Raw genomic sequence first — 23,470 nt, forward strand, 5'->3', positions numbered from 1 at the left:
AAAAAAATGTCACACACCCTGCTGAAAGGAGCAACTTAATCATTTTTTTGCACGTGGTGGTGGTCAAGGTAATGTGAGAAGGGAATTGGCTCCAGAGCTTCCAATCATAGTGGGAGGTGTAGGAGATGAGGAAGAACAGGGTGGCATTTTTATGCAAATCAGCCCTGTCCCCAGCAGTGCACCAGTATCACACTCCTCAGTAACCTCCTAATTGCACAAGGTTCAGATAGAGACACAACAGCATACATTGACTGCTCTATGACGCAAATTGAGTCTATCACCTCCTGGTCCTCCCCAGAGGTTGCCTCAGTCAGTGGTGCCAAAAAAGAAACAAAATTGAGGCAACTATTAGGGGCATATTTAAATAGAAGGTGCCCTATGAACGCACCCACCCAATGGCACGTTTGTACAAAGGGAAGCTGGCTAAAGTGTTAGTTCTGGCCCTCCTACCTTTTTCTTTTATGGAAGGAGTGTTTTTTTTGTTTGTGGTGGCCATCTGTTCGAAATGGAAGGTTCCCAGTAGTACCAACATTGCCAGAAGTGTTTTTCCAGCGCTACATCACTATGTCCTCAAATTGGTTGAATAAGCTTTGCAGACAAGTGCTGTTCAGACTCTCCACCTGACTTACAGACATTTGGACCAGTTGTCAAGCTACTGATTACATGTGTATCTCTCCACACTGGATCTCTTTTGTGGGGAAAAGATAGTTGCTGGTCTCAGCACTGAAGATGCTTTTAAGGGCATTCAGCAGCATGCAACAGTAGCCATTTTCGCCAATGTAGAAATCCCATACAGCTGCCTACTTCTTGGAAAACCTTAACAGCAAGTTGTTTTTCTGGCTTTGATTCAGAATTCTCAGATTTGGGTTTGTTACCATGGAAAATGGCAGTAAAATAGTTAAGGCCATGGCAGATAGTGGCAATTTCAGGGTCCTATGTTTGGCGCATTGCATCAATATCATTGTACAGGACTTTCTCAAAAAAGAAAACCTAGTCAGCAACTTACTGACCATCTGCAGAAGAATATGCACTCATTTCAGCCATTCTTTTAAAGCCTGGAAGCAGTTGAGGATAATTCAGCGTGTTAAATAAAGTACGAGTTGGAGCTGGAATGCAGCCTGTTACATGTTGGAACATCTGTTTGAGCAGTAAAAATTGATCAATGATTAAATCATGCTAAGAGAAGGGTATGTAATTAAATGCATGGCCATTGGGATGGACAAATGGAAACTAGTAAAATGCCTGACAGAGATGCTACTTCATTTTGAGGTTTTCACATGTGAAGTCAGCAAGGAGGACAGTACGAAGGGCCAAGCTATCCTGTTGTTTATCCTCTAAAGGGCCAGTTAAAAAGTGTGTCTGCCATGTTTGCAGTGGTGGACGATGAATGAAGATTAGTATACCTTGATTCAGAGTTTAATCCTTTGCCTGACTGAGAATATTGTCTGCAAAGAGACATTATGTTGTCCAAAGAATACATCCATGCAACAATACTGGATCCACATTACAAAAAAATCTTGCCACTTTCATTCCATTTTCAGACAGGGATGTTTCTGTATACAAGACCTGGATTGTTGAGCGAGCTCAAGTCCTGGATAAAGAACACCTGGAGCACTGAGTCCCACTCATGGAATCAAGTTCTGGGGTGCCGCCTTCAACTTCCAGAGAGGGCAGTCCTATTGTCTCAGAGCAGCCAACAATAGCAGCAAGAACACAAGCAGTAACAACAACAGGAACACAAGAATCACCCACAAACTCTGTATTGATTTGGCATCAGATGGCAGGGCTTAGGTCCAGTACAGAGGAAAAGGCAAAAGAGGTCAAGCAAGAGGCAGCACCAATGACCATTGAGAGTATGTTCCATGAATATCTGGATGACCCAAGAGAGGTCTATGTAGATCAAAGCCCATTGGTGTATTGGTATGTAAAGATATGCCAATGACCACAGCTCAGCAGCTTGCCAATAGCAATAAGGTATCTGGCTTGTCTGGTAGCCAGTGTGTCTACTGAGAATGTGTTCAGTGCAGCTGGCGCAGTCGTCACAGTGAGAAGGACCAGTCTCTTGTGTCAAAATGTGGAGAGATTGACCAAGATCAAAATGAACCAACAGTTTATACCACCGAATTGCAATGTACCTGAAATACCACAGGATAAGAATGAGGGTCATTGGTCAGACTCAGGTCATAGTGTGTTAGCTGTCAAACATCTGGGTGACCCACCTGAGTTTGAGGGCTATTTCTACTTTCCTGGCTGAGTATAGAACTTTATTGCCAAACTGCTTTGCCAAAAAAAAAAGAAAAATGCATAATAGCTAGGGGGAAATTATATATTTTGCTTATTTGTGTCTGACTGAGTCATGCAGCCCCACCATTTTAGGCACGTGTATGGCCGGATTGGAGTTGGAACAATGTGCAGTGATGAAGCCTCCCTATTCCCCTCAAGGATTGGAGAGACAATGCTTCTGTCCCATGCTCATCCTTTTTTTTATTTCCTAGCAGGACTGCCCCAGAACCTTTGATTTACAAGACTGCCAATGTGTGTTGCATGCATCAAAAAGGATTGACAACTGTATACCTCCCTGATTGGATTGGAACAGGTAAATATATTGCACCAATGAGTGGTATATTGTGAGGGATTTTGAGTGATGAATCATGTGGTGATAGACATTGAGGGAGGGTTTTCAACTATAAATTGTAAGCTTGAGTGTGATGATTTGCAATGTTTGGGGCCTGATAAGTTATAATTTTTTGTTAAGGTGATTGGCCCTGCCTCTTTGACAGTTTTGAGATTGATTAGCTGGTAGTGCATGCAGCCACTTGTCTATGATTTGTTGTAATTTGCTTTTACTTCTCAGTTAATCAGTTGCACAGGAGTCATAAGATGAATGATTGCTCTGCATCTGAATCTTCTTGGTGCACTCCTCATGAAGCTTACCTTCTGAGCTTCTCCTTGACTATAAAATATTGATTCTGTTTTACAATTTGCAGGCCTTCTCTTCCCTGCACTAAAAGGTGGAAGCTTCATGACACTCCAGCTTACCTTACAAGGCCGCGTCATCCAGGCACCTAAAATTGATTAACAATTTGAGAAGAATACAGATGCACCACCCAATTAAGTATCATTTTTCTTTTAAGAATCATTTTTTAGAGCTGTGTAAGTTCCCTTCACTCTTCTATAGTATGTAGTTTTTCAAACTAGATAAACGTAGGAATAAACCCATAATTGTCATGACAATATCCCTGTCTGGGATCTGGCATTATGACTGGCCTGCAGATGTCCATGGTCCTTTGGAAAACTCCCCATTTTCCATGATGGGACGGTTAGTGGTGACAAAAATAGAGTTATTGCTGAGATGTCACCACATATTCCAGGGCTGTATGTAATTTAGTCCCTTTCAATTCTATAAACATCTGGACTCCATACTTATCAGTTCAGTTCAAAATGCTTTTATTCGGTTTATAAAATACAACCATATAAGCAGAGCAATAAACATACAATATTTCATAAGCTAAAACCCCATCATGGCTGTAAAACAAATTACAAGTCACAGTATTTAAAAACCTATCACATTTAAGGAATTTACAAATTCCACATAATATATTTAAGTACAAAGTAGTCTACCAAAAGGTCCTTGATGTTCCAGTTTTTATATGTGTACAGATAAAAACACATTAACACACCTTCAAGCATTGTGCTCTATAAGCTAAGGCGATCCTGTTTAAAAAATTATTGCTTTCCTGGCAGCTATACATTTCAGTATATACGAAGCCACATAAAAACAGATGTCAGGGCTTTCTAGCTTTCTAGAGATGATACTAACTTCATGGCCATGTTTGTGGATCGAGCATTGTATTTTAAAAAGATAGGTTTTAGATAAAATTTTCTCAGAGAATGATAAAACTTACAAAACAATAAAAAGTGACAACAACTTTGTCTTGACATATTGTCACATGCAGCCATATCAGAAATGTATTCAATTCTCACTTCCTCATGAACTAAATCTGTTGATGCTGAGGGTGGGACACACAGTAGTTTCTTAAGGAACCTGTTTTCATCATGCTGCAGCATTGGGCTACATTTATGACCCCATACACCCGCTCCATATAGGGCGGATGAGACACATCTGGCGTTGTAAATCACCATCATGTCTCTGATTCGTCTTGCCCCTAGTTTAGATGAAAATCTGAATATACTATTGGTGTTCCTACTCATTTTGAGGCTGATGTTGTCATGTTCCTGTGTCCATTTCCCATCTCCCGCAAACGTTAAACCAAGATAACAAAATGTTTTAACCGTTTGCATCTTTACATTTTCAATAAAAAAAGATGACCCCCCTGGTTTAGTTTTCTTCCCACAAGTCATCGCAAAGGTCTTGGTTTTGTTTATTAAAAGTTATCCGCTTACAATAAATGAGGTAAACTCATTAATAAGTCGTTGCAGACCAATCTGAGTACGTGACAATAAAACGGCGTCATCCGCATGTAATAAAATAGGCACTGCTTGCCCGTCTATAAGCGGGGCATCTGCCGAAATCTGGCCAAGGGTTGAGTCGACTTTGTTAATAAATAGTGAAAATAAAAGTGGTGCCAAGACACAACCCTGGCGAATGCCTCTTGTGACCCTGATAAGAGGAGTACATTCGCCAGCAGGTCCATAACGTACTTTACAAGTTAATTTCGCGTATAACCTTGCTAGGAAATGTGCAATTTTGTTGGGTGCCCCTAATTCAAGTAGGACATGCCATAAAATGGCATGATCCACGAGATCAAAGGCGCTACTTAGGTCAGCAAAAAAAAGATACAGATTTCCTTCCTTGGCAACAGTGTATTTATTAATAAGGAGGTCAAGGTTAATACACTGTTCTAATGTCCCCAAACCCTTCCTAAATCCATATTGAACTTTTGATAAAATCCCATTCTCAGTTGCCCATAAATCCAATCTCTTCAAAATAATTCTACTCATTACTTTGATAGATGCATCTAGTAGAGAGATGGGACGATAATTACACGCCTCAGATTTAGATCCTTTTTTGATTAGAGGGATAATTACGGACTGACTCCATGACTCCGGGAGGCTCCCTACAGCTGCTGCATTAAAAAGTCGTACTAGAATTGGGGCCCAGAGATTCATTTCGGTTTTATATAAATCCATTGGCACCCCATCTGGGCCAGGCGCTTTGCCTCCTTTGCTACTAATTAAACCCTCATATACTTCGTCTAAACTTACTGAAAACGGTAATGGTAACCATAAAAATTCATTACACATAATTGGATTTAAAATAAACCTATCGGGATTAAAATATTTCGTAAAATGTTCAATCCATGCATTGCATTCTACATATGAAGTTATTTGTGGTACACTGTTGTTCTTTAAAAAAGGGCTATTAATAGTTTCCCAGTACAATTTACTATTATTGGTATCTGCTGCTAGGTTAAGATTGTTCCATGCCTCATCTGGAGTTCATTCTTCCTGTTTAAGAGGGCCAGTTTATAGTTAGTCCTTAAAATTTTGATGGATAAATTATCGCGTGGCCTATTGCTCAGGGCGTCTTTTAAATCGTGTAGTGTTCTGGTGCAATTTTTATCGAACCACCCTAAAGTTGGTTCCCTTTTACCACGACTTTTTTTAGTAAATAAGGCTTCTATAATTCCATTAATATTAACAAAATTATGAAGCAATGTCTCGGGGGTTACCTCATCACTAAGACAATAGTCTATCTCTTTTCTGCACGTCTTTACTACCTCCTTATGCATTTTCTGAGGGTCGATTCCGGCCCATTTTATTCTCATACCATTTATGCGTGTAGCAGCTACATCATTGATACAATCCGGTACATTAAGTTGCTTATTGACCCAACATAATAAAGATATGGAAATGCTGTTATGGTCACTTAAAACCTGTTTCTCTATCCATAAATTAGAAAATTCCGTATTACTGGAGAGTAAGATGTGATCAATATTTGTCTGCGCATTCCTACCAGTGAAAGTCGGGCACTTGGTATTAACCTTGTTCTGCGAACAATTTAAAAGGTCCAGATCAAGTTTTACCATTAATTTATTCAGTGCTATACCATACCTGCAGTGCGGGAAATGTAAATGGTCAGCCCCATCGTCATCACCGATCTCCTTCCTAAAGCCACAGGAGTTAGTCGTAGCCAGTGGGCAGGGTTGGATGTTAAAATCACCTGCCCAAAGAATAATAACCTGTCTGCGTGACAGTGTAAGTACCCTTTCAATCTCTTTTTCAAGTGGGTTTAAGACTTTGTCCCTGGATGCATCAAAAACATTATTATAGTAATTCACCAATAAAAGATCTTTACCTTTGGTAAATTCTAATCGCAACACCTGACAGTGGGTGTCTACTGTGGTGTAATTTTTGATCTTACACATAAGTAATTTATTGGATATCAAAATAAGAAGACCGCCCTTAGCTCTTCCGGCCATAGACAAAGTTGCGTTAAGCCAGTGGGAGGTATAACCTTCTATATAAATAGTCTCTTTACACCATGTTTCCTGAAGGCAAATGATGTCATAATCTGCCCTGATAAAATCCAGCCAAAATGGTGTATCCAATTTTCTATAGAGACCTGCAATGTTCCATGTTACTAATTTATCACCTGCTTCCAGGACTGGGTCAGCTCCCATTATATCAATCAGAGGTACTACAGGTACATTATTTGGGATAGGTGTAACCAACATTATTGGGTCACCTCTCATTGTATCAATCAGAGGTACTACAGGTACATTATTTGGAATAGTTGTAATCAACATTACTGGGGATGTACCCCTATTAATTATACCTGGTACATCATCCTTTACAACTCTATTATTAGTTGGTACTAACCGTTCCTGTGCCGACCGTGCTGGTGAAGAGATCGGTTGCAACAGTACTTCTGTACCCATATTGTCTTGTTCTTCCTGTGTAGGCCCAGTATTGGTTTTATCCTTTGCCGACTTAAGTCAGTCGTTATGCTCTAGGGAATCAAAGGCCTGGAATCTGTTATAAGTAGGTATTGTAAAGCGTGGTCGGAACATAGAAAATGTTGTAGAACTATGTGCTAATGAATTGTTGTTATCATCAAGTTTATTTTCCAGTAGGTGCCCATAAAAATGATGGTGGTGCATTGGCAAGGGTAGTTTGAGCCAGATACGGGGATCGAAAGTTGATGATGATACAATTCCCCTCCACCTTTTTCTTAAGTGGACCCACCCAACCCACCCGCTGTGTTAATATTAGGCCTGGGCGAAAATTTCGTTCCGTTCGCGGAAATTGCGATAATTTGACATTTTCGCGTTCCGCGGAGAGCGCGAAAATGTCAAAAATTCCGGTTTCCGCAGCTTGGCGATAATTTGTTTCTTGCTCGCGCTGTAAAATAATACATTCTCGCGCGCGCGCGATCGCCTTACCTGAATCCCTGCGTTCGCCGACAAGTTTTCTTGATCCGGTCGCGTTCTCCATGAGATGTTGTATTGTTTTTAGCCATTTGCGCTGTCTCGCGACAGTTCGCGCCCGCAGTGACGTCATGCGTCGCGCGATCACGTCTTTCTTCTCGCGATCATGCACCGCGAGAACAACTCAAAACAAGATGGCCGCGCCCGCAAGCAACCACATGGGTAAGTTGGCGACCCGCAACCATGCAGAAAATCTCGCGAACATGCCGGAAAAAAACTTCCGCATCTTCGCGATATTTCTGCTTGTTTGCGATAATTTTAAACATTTTCGCGATAATTTGCGAAGGTTAATTCCGCAAATTCCGCCCACCCCTAGTTAATATGACCTGATTAGCCCTCTCCATTGGGAAGCCACATTTAGTGGATAACCAGTGGAGGGATTTGTTTTTTAATGCAGCATGGGTTTCTACTTGGTCCTTTCTTAACTTGGGAACATTTGTAAGTACTGCGACATAAGCGCTGCATTCTGGGGGTAAGTTTATAAAAGCAGGGACCGGGCTGGCATCTTTCCCTGCTTGAACTCTAGTGCCTCTATTGACATCTTCGACTACCACTGTATTTTCTTGCCTCCAGGTGCCCTGGTCTAAAGGGGGAGTTATGTTTCTTACAAACGTTGGAGTATTTTTATTTAGAGGACTCTTGGCAGGTTGTTCGTTAATAGGAGCTTTCTTTAAGCTCCTATTATTTTTGGTCAACTGGTCCTCCATGATATCTAACCTCCTTTCAATATTCGTGATCTTAAGGTTGATGGGCCCCAGTAATGATGATAGCATTGTCTCCATTCTTAGCCAGAAGTTTTCATCACCAACCTCGGTATGTCCCACAACAGTTTTAATATCAGTAGCAACTATCTGTTCCTCAGCCTTTTTCCCCTTTTGTCTAGTTAATGTTGATAACGCATTTCGCTGTGTTCGACTTCCCTTTCCCTTGAGTTTATTTAAGGGCAGATCTTGAATAATATGCTTTTGCTTACTTTTTGCTTTTTGCCCTCTCGTTCTTACTGGTGGACTATCGGTCTTGGAGATGTCTAGTGATATAGGAGCTATACTTGAAGGAACAGCATTCTCATCCTGACCTGCTGGATCGTCAGTTAGGTGGTGATGCTCCATGCTCTCATTCGGCGGCAACATTGGGGCTGTTAAAGAAAGTCTACTGATAAGAGGGGAAGAAACATGAGGTGAGTGATGCTGTGCTGTAGGGATCTCTTGGTTCTGTACAACTGGGAGCCCAATATAAGATGACATAAGTATAGAATCAAAAGAATGTACCGTGGTTGAGGGTATGTTTACAGGTTGTAGGGGAGGAAGCGTACCAGACGGGAGCGAAAGGTGCCTCTCTGTGTTTTCGATCGCTGAGGCAACTACTCCTATTGTCTTTTGCATAATTAGGTCTACAGCGGTCAAACTGGGTAATGGGGCAGTGGTAGCTGTTTGCCTCGTACTAGGACGGGGCTGCATTGAGTTTTGTTTAACCATAATCCCTGATAGTAATACCCGATATTTGAGGTTTGACAAAAACCCTGTTCAATATAACTCAGTGGTCCACCCCACAATTGGGAGATCTAATAATTTAGCAATCTGTGTGTATATACCAAATATCAGCTAACCAGGCACTATGGCAATTTGACCTAACACAAACTGGTTATTGCTATTGCCAATGTCTCCACATACGATAACCTTGACTCAGGACACGGGGGGTGGCCCAGCCCAGCCTCTTCCGGCCCCTGACAGGCGCTTTTGAGCGCTGATTCTGCAGGTTCCTCCTCCCTCCTGGGCGCGTGGCAGCCTGGGAGGTGTAGTCCGTCGGAAAAGTGCAAGTGCTTTAGGCCAGGTGAGCGCGTCCCGCGCCGCGGTGTAGCTGGGCGCTTTTGAGCGCTGATTCTGCAGGTTCCTCCTCCCTCCTGGGCACGTGGCAGCCTGGGAGGTGTAGTCCGTTGGAAAAGTGCAAGTGCTTTGGGCCAGGTGAGCGCGTCCCACGCCGCGGTGTAGCTGGGCGCTTTTGAGCGCTGATTCTGCAGGTTCCTCCTCCCTCCTGGGCGTGTGGCAGCCTGGGAGGTGTAGTCCGTCAGAAAAGTGCAAGTGCTTTGGGCCAGGTGAGCGCGTCCCCAGGATGCTCTTTTGCAGGAGCCGGCTCCTTCATGTGCTGCACACAGTATGCAACTTATCGGAGACTGTGGACCTTCACAGTACTGCTCCTGGACAGCACGGATGAAATCAGGTCCCTTTTGTTACTTCAGGAAAGCACACCTGGAGAAATGTTGGGCATGTCACTTCCAGGGGTTATGATGCCTCTTCCAGTTACTAATCCCCGTACTGCAGTAGAAACACCTTACACGGTCATCATAACCTGACTTTAATCCTGGGTAAATTTGATCTGCACAGTCACGGTTAAGACCTGCCACCTGATACTTATCAAATTAGTCATGACAGGCTCTAGAAGCAGAGTTAAAGGTGAAATGGTCAAAGTGTAGTATGAGGTTCTGTGAGCTACAACTTCCCGATCAAATGAGCTATTAAATGGCTTCTCATTTGCAATATAAACCCACCTGGTTCTCAAAAAGTGTGGTGAAGATGCAGAAAGTCTTATGCAAATGGTCACACTCTTGAGGAATTGTTCTGTTAGGATACAGATCCTTATTTGACCCTTTTCCTAATCCAACAGGATTACTGACTATTTAGGGGGACCACCTCACTCAAGGTCACCATGGACACTGTCAGCAGTCTTGAAACTTTGACATACAAGCCATTGCTCTAAAGTGTGCTTGTCTAATTAGTTCAATGAAAGCAACACAAATATATAACACCTTGAATACATTAGGTTATCATATGAAAGTCCAGCTCTGGAAACAGTGTAAAATCCTGCAGGGAGATGGTCAAACTATGCCTATGGCAATGGGAGGGAGGATAACAAGGGGATATGGATTATGTGTTTCTGGTCTCTACTCAGGATCTCCTATAGGGGACTCTTCAGGTTTTGTGATATTGCTGTCAGAATACACTATGGGAGATAGGTGCTGGGCAATTACATCAGGGAGGGTGACTTGGTCTGATACACAACACAAATGTTCAAGCAAAAAACTGCCTTCAACCCATGTAGATTCCGGTGCACTATATTATTCTATACACATTATGCAGGTCAGGTTTTCAACCCAAACAAGATGCTCGGCCATGATGTGCCTCCAAAAGAAGTCATAGATCTATATACTTTTAAAAAGTTGTGTGTGCACTTGTTACACACAGCTGTTCAAGTGCTACGTTTTTACCCCAAGAAGAATTCTCAATGATTTAATGAAACTGCTGTCTGAACTCCATAAACATATCATAGTCAGGCTTGCTCTACATCCTGTTGGAATGCAAATGTGATAAAAACAAATTAGAAAGGAATTCTGAAATATAGACAAATTGAAAATCGAAAATCATTGGGTTTTTAATTACTCCTCAGGAATATTGCCTCATGTCACATTTATTTACTAATGCAAATTGCCAATATGTATTAAATTGTGTCCTTTATCCTAGGAAACTATGGATCCAATTACAGGTTTAGCCAGCAGACGTCCAGGGTGGCATTCTACTCCTCTTAATTATAAGTAGTCAGGAAGACCAGATCAGAATTGGCTGGACAGAAAATAAGCCATCCTCAGAGCAGGTTGTAAATGAATCTAGAGTACCTAGGGAGACACCAGAAGAAGTCTTGGCCATTGATGGCAAGCCTTTGAAGTCAGGTCTCATTGTTGAACGTACAGAGGTAGTGGTGTTGTCTATAGCAGCTGCGAAAGGAAGACATATGGAGGAGCTGACGTTAAACATTATAGAGGCACCTCAGTATGAAGTGATTTTAGGGATGCCTTGGTTGTGTCATCATAATTCCACCATAGACTGGAGAACTAAATCGGTTCACTTCCTCTCAGAGGAATGCCAGAGTCACTTGGTTCAGTTCCCCCATTCACAGGCTGTCGCTTTGACATATCCATTTGTCGTGGCTACTGCCGCCAAGAAGGAAATGGTATTACCTTCGGAGTATAATCAGTACATGGATGTATTCAGCGAAACCAAGGCAGAACAGTTACCACCTCACAGAGATTACGATTGTCGTATAGATTTGGTGGATGGGGCTCCCTGCATGTAGGGTGTACGCATTGTCTGTGCCTGAAACAAAACATCTGCGGGAATACTTGGATCACTATCTGGAGATAGGGTTTATCAGGTCATCTCGTTCACCGGCTGCCTGTCCACTGTTTTTCATTGCTAAGGCCAACGGAGATTTGAGGGCCTGTATAGACTATCGAATGTGGAATAAGAACACCATACATAAAAGATACCCTTTGCCACTCATATCGGTTTTACTTGATCAGGTGAGGAAGGCTAAGATCTACACAAGGTTGGATTTGAGAGGGGCTTACCATCTGGTGCGTATCCATGAGGGGGACGAGTGGAAGACTGCCTTTAGGACTTGGTATGGACTCTATGAGTACACTGTTATGCCGTTTGGCCTCTGCAACGCCCCGGCGGCATTCCAGTACTTCCTTAATGATGTCTTAAAAGAGTATGTGGATCACTTTCTAGTGGTTTATATTGACGACATCTTGATTTACTCAGACAACAGTAAAAGTCATAAGGACCAGGTCATCGTGGTGTTAGAAAAGTTGCATGAAGACAGTTTGTATTGTAAATTGAGCAAGTGTGAGTTTGGTGTGAGAGAAGTAGAGTTTCTAGGGGTGATGCTTTGCCCAGAAGGGTTGCACATTGCAGAGCGTAAGGTGCAGGCAGTGCAAGAATGGCCAACTTAAAAAAATATGAGAGATGTGTAATGCTTTCTTGGGTTGTTGAACTACTATCGCAGGTTCATTCTCCACTTCTCCCAAGTAGCTGTCCCTATCACACAGTTACTCAGAAAAGGGGTGACCTTCATTTGGTCGAGGGAGGTAGAGGAAGCGTTTATTTACTTAAAAAAAGGCTTTTAACACCGCTCCTGTGCTCTCACACCCTAAACTAGAACATCCTTTTGTGGTTGAGGCGGATGGCTCAGATGAATCCATAGGGGCTATACTTTCACAAAGAAATCAGAGTACTGGACAACTTCATCCGATAGCCTACGGGTCCAAAAAATTGAACTCGACTGAAAAGAACTATACCATTGCCGAGAAAGAACTCCTGGCTATATAAAAAAGGCGTTTCAGGAATGGAGGCAATACCTGTGGGGAGCCTGTTACCCCATTACAGTCTATACGGACCACCGTAATCTGCAATATATGAAGTCAGCTCGGCATCTATCACTCACAAACACAGATGAGATGGATGCTGTTTTTTGCCGAGTACGATTTTGTGGTTACCTTTAGGCCTGGTGTTGAGAATCATAAGGCAGACGCGTTGTCCAGACAGGAATCGTTGGGATACCCCAGCCACAAGAACACTGAGGCAATTATCCAGCTTTCAAAGGTGATATGTGCTATAAGAGTGGAAAACATTTTGAATGATGTAAGACACCATAAAAACAGTTCAATGTGGTAGGCATGGGCGGAACAAGAAGAAGAACGCACACTGAAGCAGGGACTGCTGTCTCACAGAAACAAACTGTATCTGCCCACACAGGAATTACAGAAGAAAGCCTTTAACTGGTGCCATTTATGTCCTTTGGCTGGACATCCCGGTGTATGTAAGACCATCCAGTTGATACAACGTCACTTCTGGTGGAGGACCATAAGCAAAGATGTCTTGACTTGGGTGACTCGTTGTGAAGATTGTGCGAGAGCAAAAGGCGAAAACACAAGGAAAAAAGGAAAGCTTATCCCCATGCCTACCCCTCAGCGACCCTGGCAGAACATAAGTCTAGATTTTGTAACTGGATTACCTCTAGATCAGGGAATTTCAGCTATCATGGTGGTTGTGGACAGCCTCACAAAAATGGGACATTTTATTCCTTGTAAGAACCTTTCTACAGCAGGACAGACATCACAGCTATTAACTAGCAATATAATCTGTATACATAGGGTACCGTAAGTTATTGTGTCAGACAGAGATCCTCAATTTATAGCCAGATTATGGAAAATGTGGTGTCGTGCTTTGCATATTGAGTCAACGCTCTCTACAAGTTTCCACCCACAGACTGATGGTCAGACGGAACGACTAAACCAGACCCTGAAGAAATATCTTAGGTGTTATGCAAAGGAGGCCCAAGACTCGTAGGTGGAACTACTGTGGATGGCGGAACTGGCACATTACAAAGCCTGGCATTGTTAAATAGGAGTATCCTCTTTTCGTGGTAACTTCGGCTATGGTGCCAAAACCCTACCCATCAATCTTCCTGCAGACATAACGAAACAGCCCACAGTACAGGAACAGGTGAAGAAGTTGCAAACGGTACACCGTAGTGTAAGAGAGCATTTGTTGTGGGCCAAGCAGGAGTACAAGCGGTGGGAGGATCGTCACCAAACGGACGGGCCCCGGTATCAGGTGGGTAACCGTGTGTGGTTGTCCAGCAAGAACATCCGATTTAAACTCTGTAGCCCTAAGTACATTGGCCCTTACCACATAGTCAAACAAATCAATCCAGTTGCGTACAAATTGAAGTTGCCTGGTTCTCTTCGGATACACCCTGTGTTCCACTGCAGTCTTTTGAAACCTGCTTTGACGGCTCAGCGGCGTGTTACTCCGCCGGTGGTGTGTGATGGAGGGCTTGAATACAAAGTCAAGAACATTCAGGACTCAAAAATGAGGAGAGGATGCTTGTGGTACCTGGTCTCTTGGAAGGGGTATTCTGTGGAGGACGACTCGTGGGAGCCTTGGCATAATGTGCATGCTCCACTGGCAGTACGCTCATTCCATAGGAGGTACCCAGCCAAGCCTGGGCCTCGGAGGCGCTTGGCGGGAGGGCCGACTGTCAGGAACTGAGCCTAGCGGCGCCTACCGTGCCGATACAAAAGACTACATATCCCATAATGCCAAGATCTGGGAGCTGATACATTAGGAGTGACGCACGTAGGACGGCATGTGTAATTCGGAGTTCCTGCTTTCTCTCGGCTGATGGGGAGCAAGGCGGATCTGCCGCATTTGAATTCACGGACAGTAGGGAAGACCTGCCGTTAGACTCTGAGGATTTCGGAGGTTTCTGCACAGTGAGGCGAGCGGTGTGTGTTGCAGTGAGGCTTCCCGTGAACACGTCGTGTTTTATTGGTTATCCTCATGTGCGGCGGAACCATAGACTTTTCCTGGATAATGAGAGCGGAATGCCGTGGTGGTTAACCATGCATTGCCGTTTTGAGTGTGCACCTAATCCCGCATATCTAACTCGGTAACGTGCGGTGCAGCAAGTGCCAGAGTGGAAAGCGGTGGAGAGTTAAGCACACTTTGCCGTGTCTGGGGTTTCTTTCATTTTCTACCTTTGTCATAAATACCTGAGCAGAACGCAGTGGTGTAGTACCACGCTTTGCCGTGTCTGGGTTTTCTCGACATAGTTATCATAGACCACAATTATAAGAGCGGAAGACAGTGGTGAGGTTAACCACATCTTGCCGTGTCTACATTTCGATTTAAGAGTACTTTGTTCTATAGACCTTGTGTTTTCTTCAACTAACCTTAAGGCATGAACATTTACACAAGGAACTTTGTACTAGGAACAGCATCGCTTTATGTTTCCTTTTTGGATTGAACTCCGGAGATTGGAGAGTTCCTTTTCTCCTATTTGGATTGATATTCTCATACTATAGTGTATATAAAACCCTTTTTTATGTATGGATAGGCCTGAAGGAGATATGCTTGAATGGTATAAAAATGTCTAGTTTCATTAACAGTGTATGTTCTATCTTATAGATACCGTGATTGACCGGAGGGCTGTCCTAATTGGTTTGTAATTCAGAGGATTCACGGTTGTTAATCAAGGTACAGAAACATATCTAGTGAGACCTTATGAGAGTAGCCTTCTTACATGCAGTGTTTATAACCTTGTTTTTGTTGTTACAGGTTCCTTTCCCCGCTGTTCCTTCTCTATCTTTTCCCTCGCCTGATCGCTTGAATACTCTGTGTACTTATTAAGGTGTTGGTGAGATCAGGAGGTGGATCCTTTCTTGCTGCAACTGGATTCTACGGAGTGTAACTTGACACTCTGCTTCGAAAGACATTCTACCCAATCACACCCTTCATGATTCACATACAGGATTTAAATACTGTCCACTTTGCAATTATTTTCTGAGAAACAACCTAAGTCAAGCTATTGACTTATCATTGGTATCACAAATGTCTTACTGCAAATCACATACAATAAAAGCAAATTTTATTGAACAACTGTCAGCTCAATTTTGAAAATGCCTTGTCATTCTTAAATGCTCTCTATACAGAGGTGTTTGGAAAGAAGGCTGCAGACTGCCTTCACCACAGTAGCGATCAATCTAATAACAGGTGAACAAACTATTGACAAAATGAATGGGACACTTATGTTTTGTTTGGAATCCATTGCAGACTGCTTTACAGAGTTCAATACAGTACGCTCTAAGATGAATCTTTATCTGCTTCCTCCCAACGTTTACCATTACAATTGTAATGTTTCTACATACTGAGGTGGCATGCTGGGCTAAAGAACAATTGGGTGGAATCCTACCCCGATTGATTGGCAGTGGTTAGACTAATTGCAAGTATTCCTTCCATCATCGTTTGTGTATTTGATGTAATGTCCTAAGTGGCAAAGGATATGCCCATATGTGTGTCGCGAGCTCATTGTGCCACTGGAGCCGACTTACACCTGACCAAACATCCGCAATCAGGACGAATCCAGTCTTGAGTTGATTGTGTTCTGGTTCAGGGAGGACCTGACCTGGCAGTAGGGGCTGTACTGTTACCAGTGGAGCATATTTTAGACAAATTTGCCTATGACTGGCTCCAAAATGAGGTGGTAATGTGGGCTAAAGAACGATGGGTTGGAACGCTATCCCAAGCAATTGCCAGTAGATTGACTTATTGCAAACAAAGCCTTCATTCACATTTTGTGTGTTTGATATAATGCCCTAAGTGGCCATGGGTATGCTCCCAGACGTGGGTCCTATGATCACTGTAGCCAAGCTGCACCTGATTGAAAATCCCCAATAAGTGCAAAACCAGTCTTGGGTTGCTTTTTTCTGGTTCAGGGAGGACCTGGCCTGGCATTTACATTTAGGGCTGGATTGTTTTTAGTGGAGGAGGGTTGGGACTGATCTATATATGGGTTGGTCTAATTGAGGTGGCATGGAGGGATATTCAACAATGGGTGGAAATGCTACACTGAGTGATTGCCAGTGGTTGGAATTATTGCAAGCATTTCTTCCATCACCATTTGTGGGTTTGATGTAGCATCCTAAGTGGCTAGGGGCAAGCCCAGATGTGGGTCCTATGCTCACTGTGCCACTGGAGCCAAACTACACCTGACTGAAGAATGCTAGTCAGGGTAAAACCAGTCTTGGGTAGCTTGAGTTCCGGTTCAGGGAGGCCTAGGCCTGTGAGTTGGGGCTAAACTATTCCTAGTGAAGCAGGGCCAAGACTGATTTGCATACAGATGGTTCCAAACTGGGGAGCCATGGTGGGCTAAAGAACAATGGGTTGGAATGCTATTCTGAGTAATTGCCAGTGGTTAGACCTATTACAAACATTCCTCCCATCTCCATTTGTCTGTCTGATGTAACACCCTAGGTGGCCATGGGTATGCTCAAATATAGGTCCTGTGCTCTCTGTGCCACAGGAGCCAAGGTATACCTGACTGACTAGCCCCAATGAGAGCAAAACCAGTCTTGGATTGTTTGTGTCTCAATTCAGTAAGGAGCTAGCCTGGCATTTGGGGATGGACAGTTTCTAGTGGAGAAGGGTTAAAACTGGTTTTCATAAGGCTGGGACCAAACTGAGGTGGCATGGTGAGCTAAAGAATGATGGGTTGGAATGCTACCCGAGTGATTGCCAGTAGATTTCGTATAGCCAGCATTTCTCCTAATTCCTTGTGTGTGTTTGTGGATTCCTACAACGCAGGCCTTCTAAGTCACTTCCTTCCTTATCTTGAACTTATGAGTATGCAGGCTGTGACAATACAAAAATATTGTCATTATTGGGTAAGCAAAAATGTATTTAGATTTAATGGGATTTAATATTGGCCAAATATATTTTGCTATGCCTCAATTGACTCAGAGGTACTTCAAGCAACTACCTAATGTAGCAATGACCTTTGGATCAAAGATAGTCGTTGTAGTCACCTTATGGTGTGCTTGCATAGTGTATAAAGTAAAATGATTACGTTGTTTTCTGTTATCCTGATGAAGGTGTGTACATGATTGAATTAATCTCAATGATATTAGCAACATTTTAAAATGTTTAACAGTAGTGTAAGTAGGTGTTGCTACCCACATAGGACTGGATTAGAAAGTTAGCAGGAAATGTGTTTGATAAAACCTGGTAGCCGGAATTAACGATTCCAGTCTGCAGCCCCAAACATCTTTCTGGCCATTATGGATTAAATCCCATGAAATGGTGAATAACTGTGTGGTCCTAGCTTTACCAATCAGAACTCCGCACAGAATTTCCTTTTCCATGAGGTGGTAACTGTTCTGCCTTGGTTTCGCTGAATACATCCATGTACTGATTATACTCCGAAGGTAATACCATTTCCTTCTCGGCGGCAGTAGCCATGACAAATGGATATGTCAAAGCGACAGCCTGTGAATGGGGGTACTGAACCAAGTGACTCTGGCATTCCTCTTGGAGGAAGTGAACCGATTTAGTTCTCCAGTCTATGGTGGAATTATGATGACACAACCAAGGCATCCCTAAAATCACTTCATACTAAGGTGCCTCTAAATGTTTAACGTCAGCTCCTCCATATGTCTTCCTTTCGCAACTGCTATAGACAACACCACTACCTCTGTACGTTCAACAATGAGACCTGACTTCCAAGGCTTTCCATCAATGGCCAAGACTTCTTCTGGTGTCTCCCTAGGTACTCTAGATAAAGCAAGACTTGATACCAACCCACTGTCTATAACATTTCCTGTCGCCCCTGAGTTCAACATAACCAAGACCTGATGGAACTGTTGATCGCACTCAAGACTCATGGGGAGCACAATAGGCGACTTAGTATCTTGTAAACCCATAGTAGACAGTGAGGGGAGTTTCCAACTCTTGTTGTCGTCCCCCTCCGTTCCTGAGTACCCCGGTTTCCCTGACTCAGGATTAGTGTTAGACACTGCCACCCTTTTATTCCTTGACCAGGCACTGGAGGCCTTGGGTTTAAAAGGGCAGTCTCTGACGTAGAGACCCTTTTTACCGCAGTACATGCATAATCCCTACACTCTACAACTCTGCCTTTCTACCCTCGTAAGTGGGGCTCTGATGGCTCCGATTTCCATTGGTTCAGCCACTACCTCAGAGTTACCTACTGTTCTGTGAGGAGGTCTGTCAGACCTATAATAACCTCTCTCCCACTTGTTTCTCTCCCCTCCTCTCTCAGATATTCGACTATCCAATCTCAATGTTAGGTTTATCATGTCTATGCAGGTAGTCGGTTGAGGATCTATCTGTGCCAACACGTCTTTCATATCCTCCCGCAACCCCTGATAAAACAGCAACATCCTTTTCTCTTCTGGCCATGCTGTTTCCGCCACTAACCTATTAAATGTAGTCAGGTAAGTTACCAAATCGTTCTTCCCTTGTTTCAGGTCTAGTAGTTCCCTATCAGCGCTGAACGTAGTAGCCCTTCGATCAAACACTCTCTCAAATTCAGCCCTAAAAGCCGACCAATCAGACAATACCGCATAATTATTCCCAACTAAAGGGACGGCCCAAATACGAAATAGCAAACGCTACTCTAGAATGATTATTTGGGAAAGAGACAGGTTTGCATGAGAAGTGTAGCATAATTTGTGTCAGGAACACCTGAATCTTTTGGGGGTCCCCCGCATATCTCTCGGGGCTAGCCAGTGGGATGGGAGGTGGCACTGTAACCTGTATTTGTGAAACAGCAGGGGAAGCATCAAAGGGGTTCCTAGTCATCTTTTCTACCTTTTCTCTTAATGCGGCGGTTTCCACCTTGGAAGATGCCAGTTCCTGTTGGACCATAACTAACGCCCGGAGAACATTTTCCATGGACTCCATGGCTTGATACACCTGGATCCGGTGGAGTAATATACGGGGGGCGTAATTCTGTCAAGTTACACTCTGCGGAATCCCATTGCAGCAAGAAAGGGTCCACCTCTTGATCTCACTAACACCCTAATAAATACACAGAGTATTCGAGCGATCAGGCGAGGGAAAGGATAGGGAAGGAACAACAGGGAAAGGAACCTGTAACAACAAAAACAAGGTTATAAACACTGCATGGAAAAAGGCTACTCTCATAAGGTCTCACTAGATCTTTTTCTGTACCTTGATTAACAACCGTGAATCCTCCGAACTAAAAAACAATTAGGTCAATTATGGTATCTATTAGATAGAACATACACTGTTAATTAAACTAGACATTTTTATACCATTCAATCATATCTCCTTCAGGCCTATCCATACATACCAAGGGTTTTATATGCAACATAGTATGAGAATACCAATCCGAATAGGAGAAAAGGAACTCCCCAATCTCTGGAGTTCAATCCAAAAAGGAAACATAAAACAATGCTGTTCCTAGTACAAAGTTCCTTGTGTAAATGTTCATGCCCTAAGGTTAGTTTAAGAAAACACAAGGTCTATAGAACAAAGTACTCTTAAATTGAAATGTAGACACGGCAAGATGTGGTTAACCTCACACTGTCTTCCGCTCTTATAATTGTGGTCCATGATAACTATGTCGAGTAAACCCAGACACGGCAAAGCGTGGTACTACACCACTGCGTTCCGCTCTGGTATTTATGACAAATGTAGAAAATGAAAGAAACCCCAGACACGGCAAAGCGTGGTTAACTCACCACCACTTTCCGCTCTGGTACTTGCCGCACTGCACGTTACCGAGTTAGATATGCGGGATTAGGTGCACACTCAAAACAGCAATGCGTGGTTAACCACCACAACATTCCGCTCTCATTATCCAGGAAATGTCTATGGCTCCGCCGCACATGAGGATAACCAACAAAACACAGAATGTTCACAGGAAGCCTCACCGCAACACACACCACTCACATCACTGTGCAGAAACCTCCGAAATCCTCAGCGTCTGATGGCAGGTCTTTCCTACTGTCCGTGAATTCAAATGCGGCAGATCCACCTTGGTCCCCCTCAGCCGAGAGAAAGCAGGAACTCTGAATTACGCACGCCGTCCTACGTGCGTCACTCCTAATGTATCAGCTCCCAGATCTAGGCATCATGGGATATGTAGTCTTTAGTATCAGCACGGTAGGCGCCGCTAGACTAAGTTCCTGACACAGAGGTTATAAAAATGCCATGTTAGGGATCAGGATTTGAATCAACTGGCAGAACTTGTGGGATGAAAAGACCTGGCTTTGCAGGGTGAGACATCCTTTTTACCTGACCTTAAGAGATACAAAATGTGCACTGTATCTTATAGTGACGCTGGGGAGTGATGGATATCCTGTTCATGCCAGGTAATGGCTTCTAGACTAATGACTCACTTTGAGAAAAAGTAATTCCATACGTGTTCTTGGAGTATGCAAGACAATACATTGGAAATTAGACCTTTACTTCATCATCTGTAGTTTGCAAAATTGGAAAAAACAGCTGTGAGGCACCATTGAAGGCAGCATCAAGTGCATTCTCAGTCACTGTATTCACATGTATGTAGTGTTATGGAATTCAGTTAATGAAGGAAGTCGATTTGCCCTATTGCTATATCGAGAACATGACACAATATAAGGGAACGCAAGAATCTGTTCATACGAAAGACAATGATGTCCTCTTGGGAGCGTGTGCTGTGTAGAGGCTCCATGTCCAATCTCCATAGCTCGAAAGGTTTCGGGTAATGGCATGATGGCTAAGGTTAGAAAGCAAAGAAAAAAAGTTGCAAAGGTAAAGCATTGTATATGATACAAATGGAAAAGATCCACTTATTAGAGACAAGTGTATTATCAATGTGATTGGGAGAAAAATGGAATGTGATTACATATTTTAATAGTGTGAATAAAGCAATGCATCGCAAATTTTTCTGAGAATTTAGCCTCTAACCTCTCATATTGCGGTAGATGTAAAAAAATGTAGGCTGAGGTTCTGGAGGCATAAAGTATTTATACTAGGCGCATTTACACATTAATACTCACTTTTAAGACACATTCAGATGGAGTGTTACCTTGTTCATTCCTGTTAACAGAAGGTAACCTTAAACAACAGGGACAACACATTAGGAACTTCTTAATGGCTGGATGTGTATAATTTTGCCTTCAGCTTCTGTACTGAAATACCACCTCTTTTTTTTATTGCAGATTCTGTTTTTCTTAAACCCTGCAGGTGAATGGAATTAAGTCCACCCTTTCCTTAACACCTTGCAGTTCCACTGCTTCAGCTTTATTTCACAGTAATGGGTTTTACATCATGAATATTAGAAAACAAAACTCTAGTGCAGTTTAACAGACTTCTAGAAAACGATAAAAGTGATGGAATTAACGTTGATGTTGCACTGAAAAATGGCGTCAACAAAAGGAGACAACACTTTTTTTGTGACAGATCTCTGTAAAACATTTTATATTTTACATTTGTATTTGTATATGTTGCTACCTTTTAATCGTCTTAAATTTTGGTACAGGGTTAGACTAAATGTAAGTCATCCAGTGATTGAATACTTCGTCTTTATATAAATGCAGTTCCACCATGCAATTCAGGTATTCAATGCATTAGAAAATAGCAAAATAGTCTATACAGTTACCAAAGGGGAGTACAATTTAAAATTAAAGAGTTTTACAGATCAACAAAGCTCCCTTACTTTTACAGATGAACGAAGCTCCCGTTGAAAAGAGTTCTGAATCTTGAGTTAAACAACTGAAAGTAAGCCACGTACTCAAGTCACATTTTTATAAAATTTGAGTCGGTGCAGTCTCTTTTTACCTCGAAAGCAAAAATTGATAGGAGATGTAGAGTATGGTTTAAGCCTTTAGTGTCTCTAGATCAACATGCTACTAAAGGATAGTAGTTACTGAGTGATAGTCAACTAACTGATTAATATGCAGTGGTACAGAAACGGTTCCATGGACTAAATTGCAAACAATGAAAATGGCTCACTGTACACTTGTTGCATATGTTGGGTAGTAAAACATAGCTACTACTAAGGTGCAGAGGGTCGGTCACTTGCCTGGGCCCAATTAACTGCACCTGCTGCACTAATAATAGCTGTGCCCTTGCTAATATTAGAGGTGGTCCGTAAACTCAGTGGCGGATTTTGGGGAGTTCTGCTACTCACGCTCCAAGGTTGGCAAAAACTCTGCCAACCTCCGCGTGGCGGAGTGTATTGGTGTCTACCCTTAGATTAGTGTACTTCCACTGAAAGAGTGCTTGCTGTACTTCCAGTGGCTTGTGACAGGGTGTATGGTCTCCTAACATGGCCTCCACGTTCAAACGTGATGATGTGTCAGTGGCTTGTATAGCAGTCTTATTTGTTGCAGAAGTGTCTGCTTCAGGTAGCTCCGGCTTTAGTATGCAGAAAAACAACCACTGAGGTCTCTCAACATCAAGTATGTATGACGCCACATTTCTCACTTCTGGTGGCCTCAGTAACTTTGTTACAAGCAGCTGCGGCTCCTCCTCTAAGGCGGAGGACAGTGGCGGCTCCTCGAGGGAGTGCTGCGGGGCGGTGAGGTGGGGCGGGGGAAGGGCAGGGTGGAGGGTAGTAAATTCCGGAATTGGGCCGAACGGAGTTGAGTAAAGAAATAAATAAATAAAACAAATTACATTGCACGTGCTGCAACGCCAAATCGGAGATGCAGCGCGCAATGTCATTTGTTTTATTTATGTATTTCTTCACTCAACTCCGTTCAGCCCAATTCCGGAGTTTACTACCCCTCCATCCTGCCCCTCCCCTGCCCTGCAGCACTCCCTCAAGGAGCCACCACTGGCAGAGAAGAGTCGCTCAACAGCATGTTTAAGAGC

At 43.0% G+C, this 23,470-nt stretch overlaps 1 protein-coding gene across 1 annotated transcript in view; it reads right to left on the minus strand.

Annotated features, from left to right (window-relative positions):
- Window positions 1–23,470, minus strand: part of LOC146785320 (uncharacterized) — a 79,871-nt gene that overhangs the window by 25,707 nt on the left and 30,694 nt on the right. The window contains exons 3-4 of the mRNA XM_085633016.1: window positions 11,119–11,217; window positions 7,898–8,670 (exon numbers count right to left, since the gene is read on the minus strand). Coding sequence (XP_085489142.1) covers window positions 7,898–8,670; window positions 11,119–11,217 — 872 coding nt within the window. The remainder of the gene's footprint in view (window positions 1–7,897; window positions 8,671–11,118; window positions 11,218–23,470) is intronic.

This window comes from Triturus cristatus, chromosome 11, assembly GCF_964204655.1.
Source record: "Triturus cristatus chromosome 11, aTriCri1.1, whole genome shotgun sequence".
Classification (NCBI taxonomy): Eukaryota; Metazoa; Chordata; class Amphibia; order Caudata; family Salamandridae; genus Triturus; species Triturus cristatus.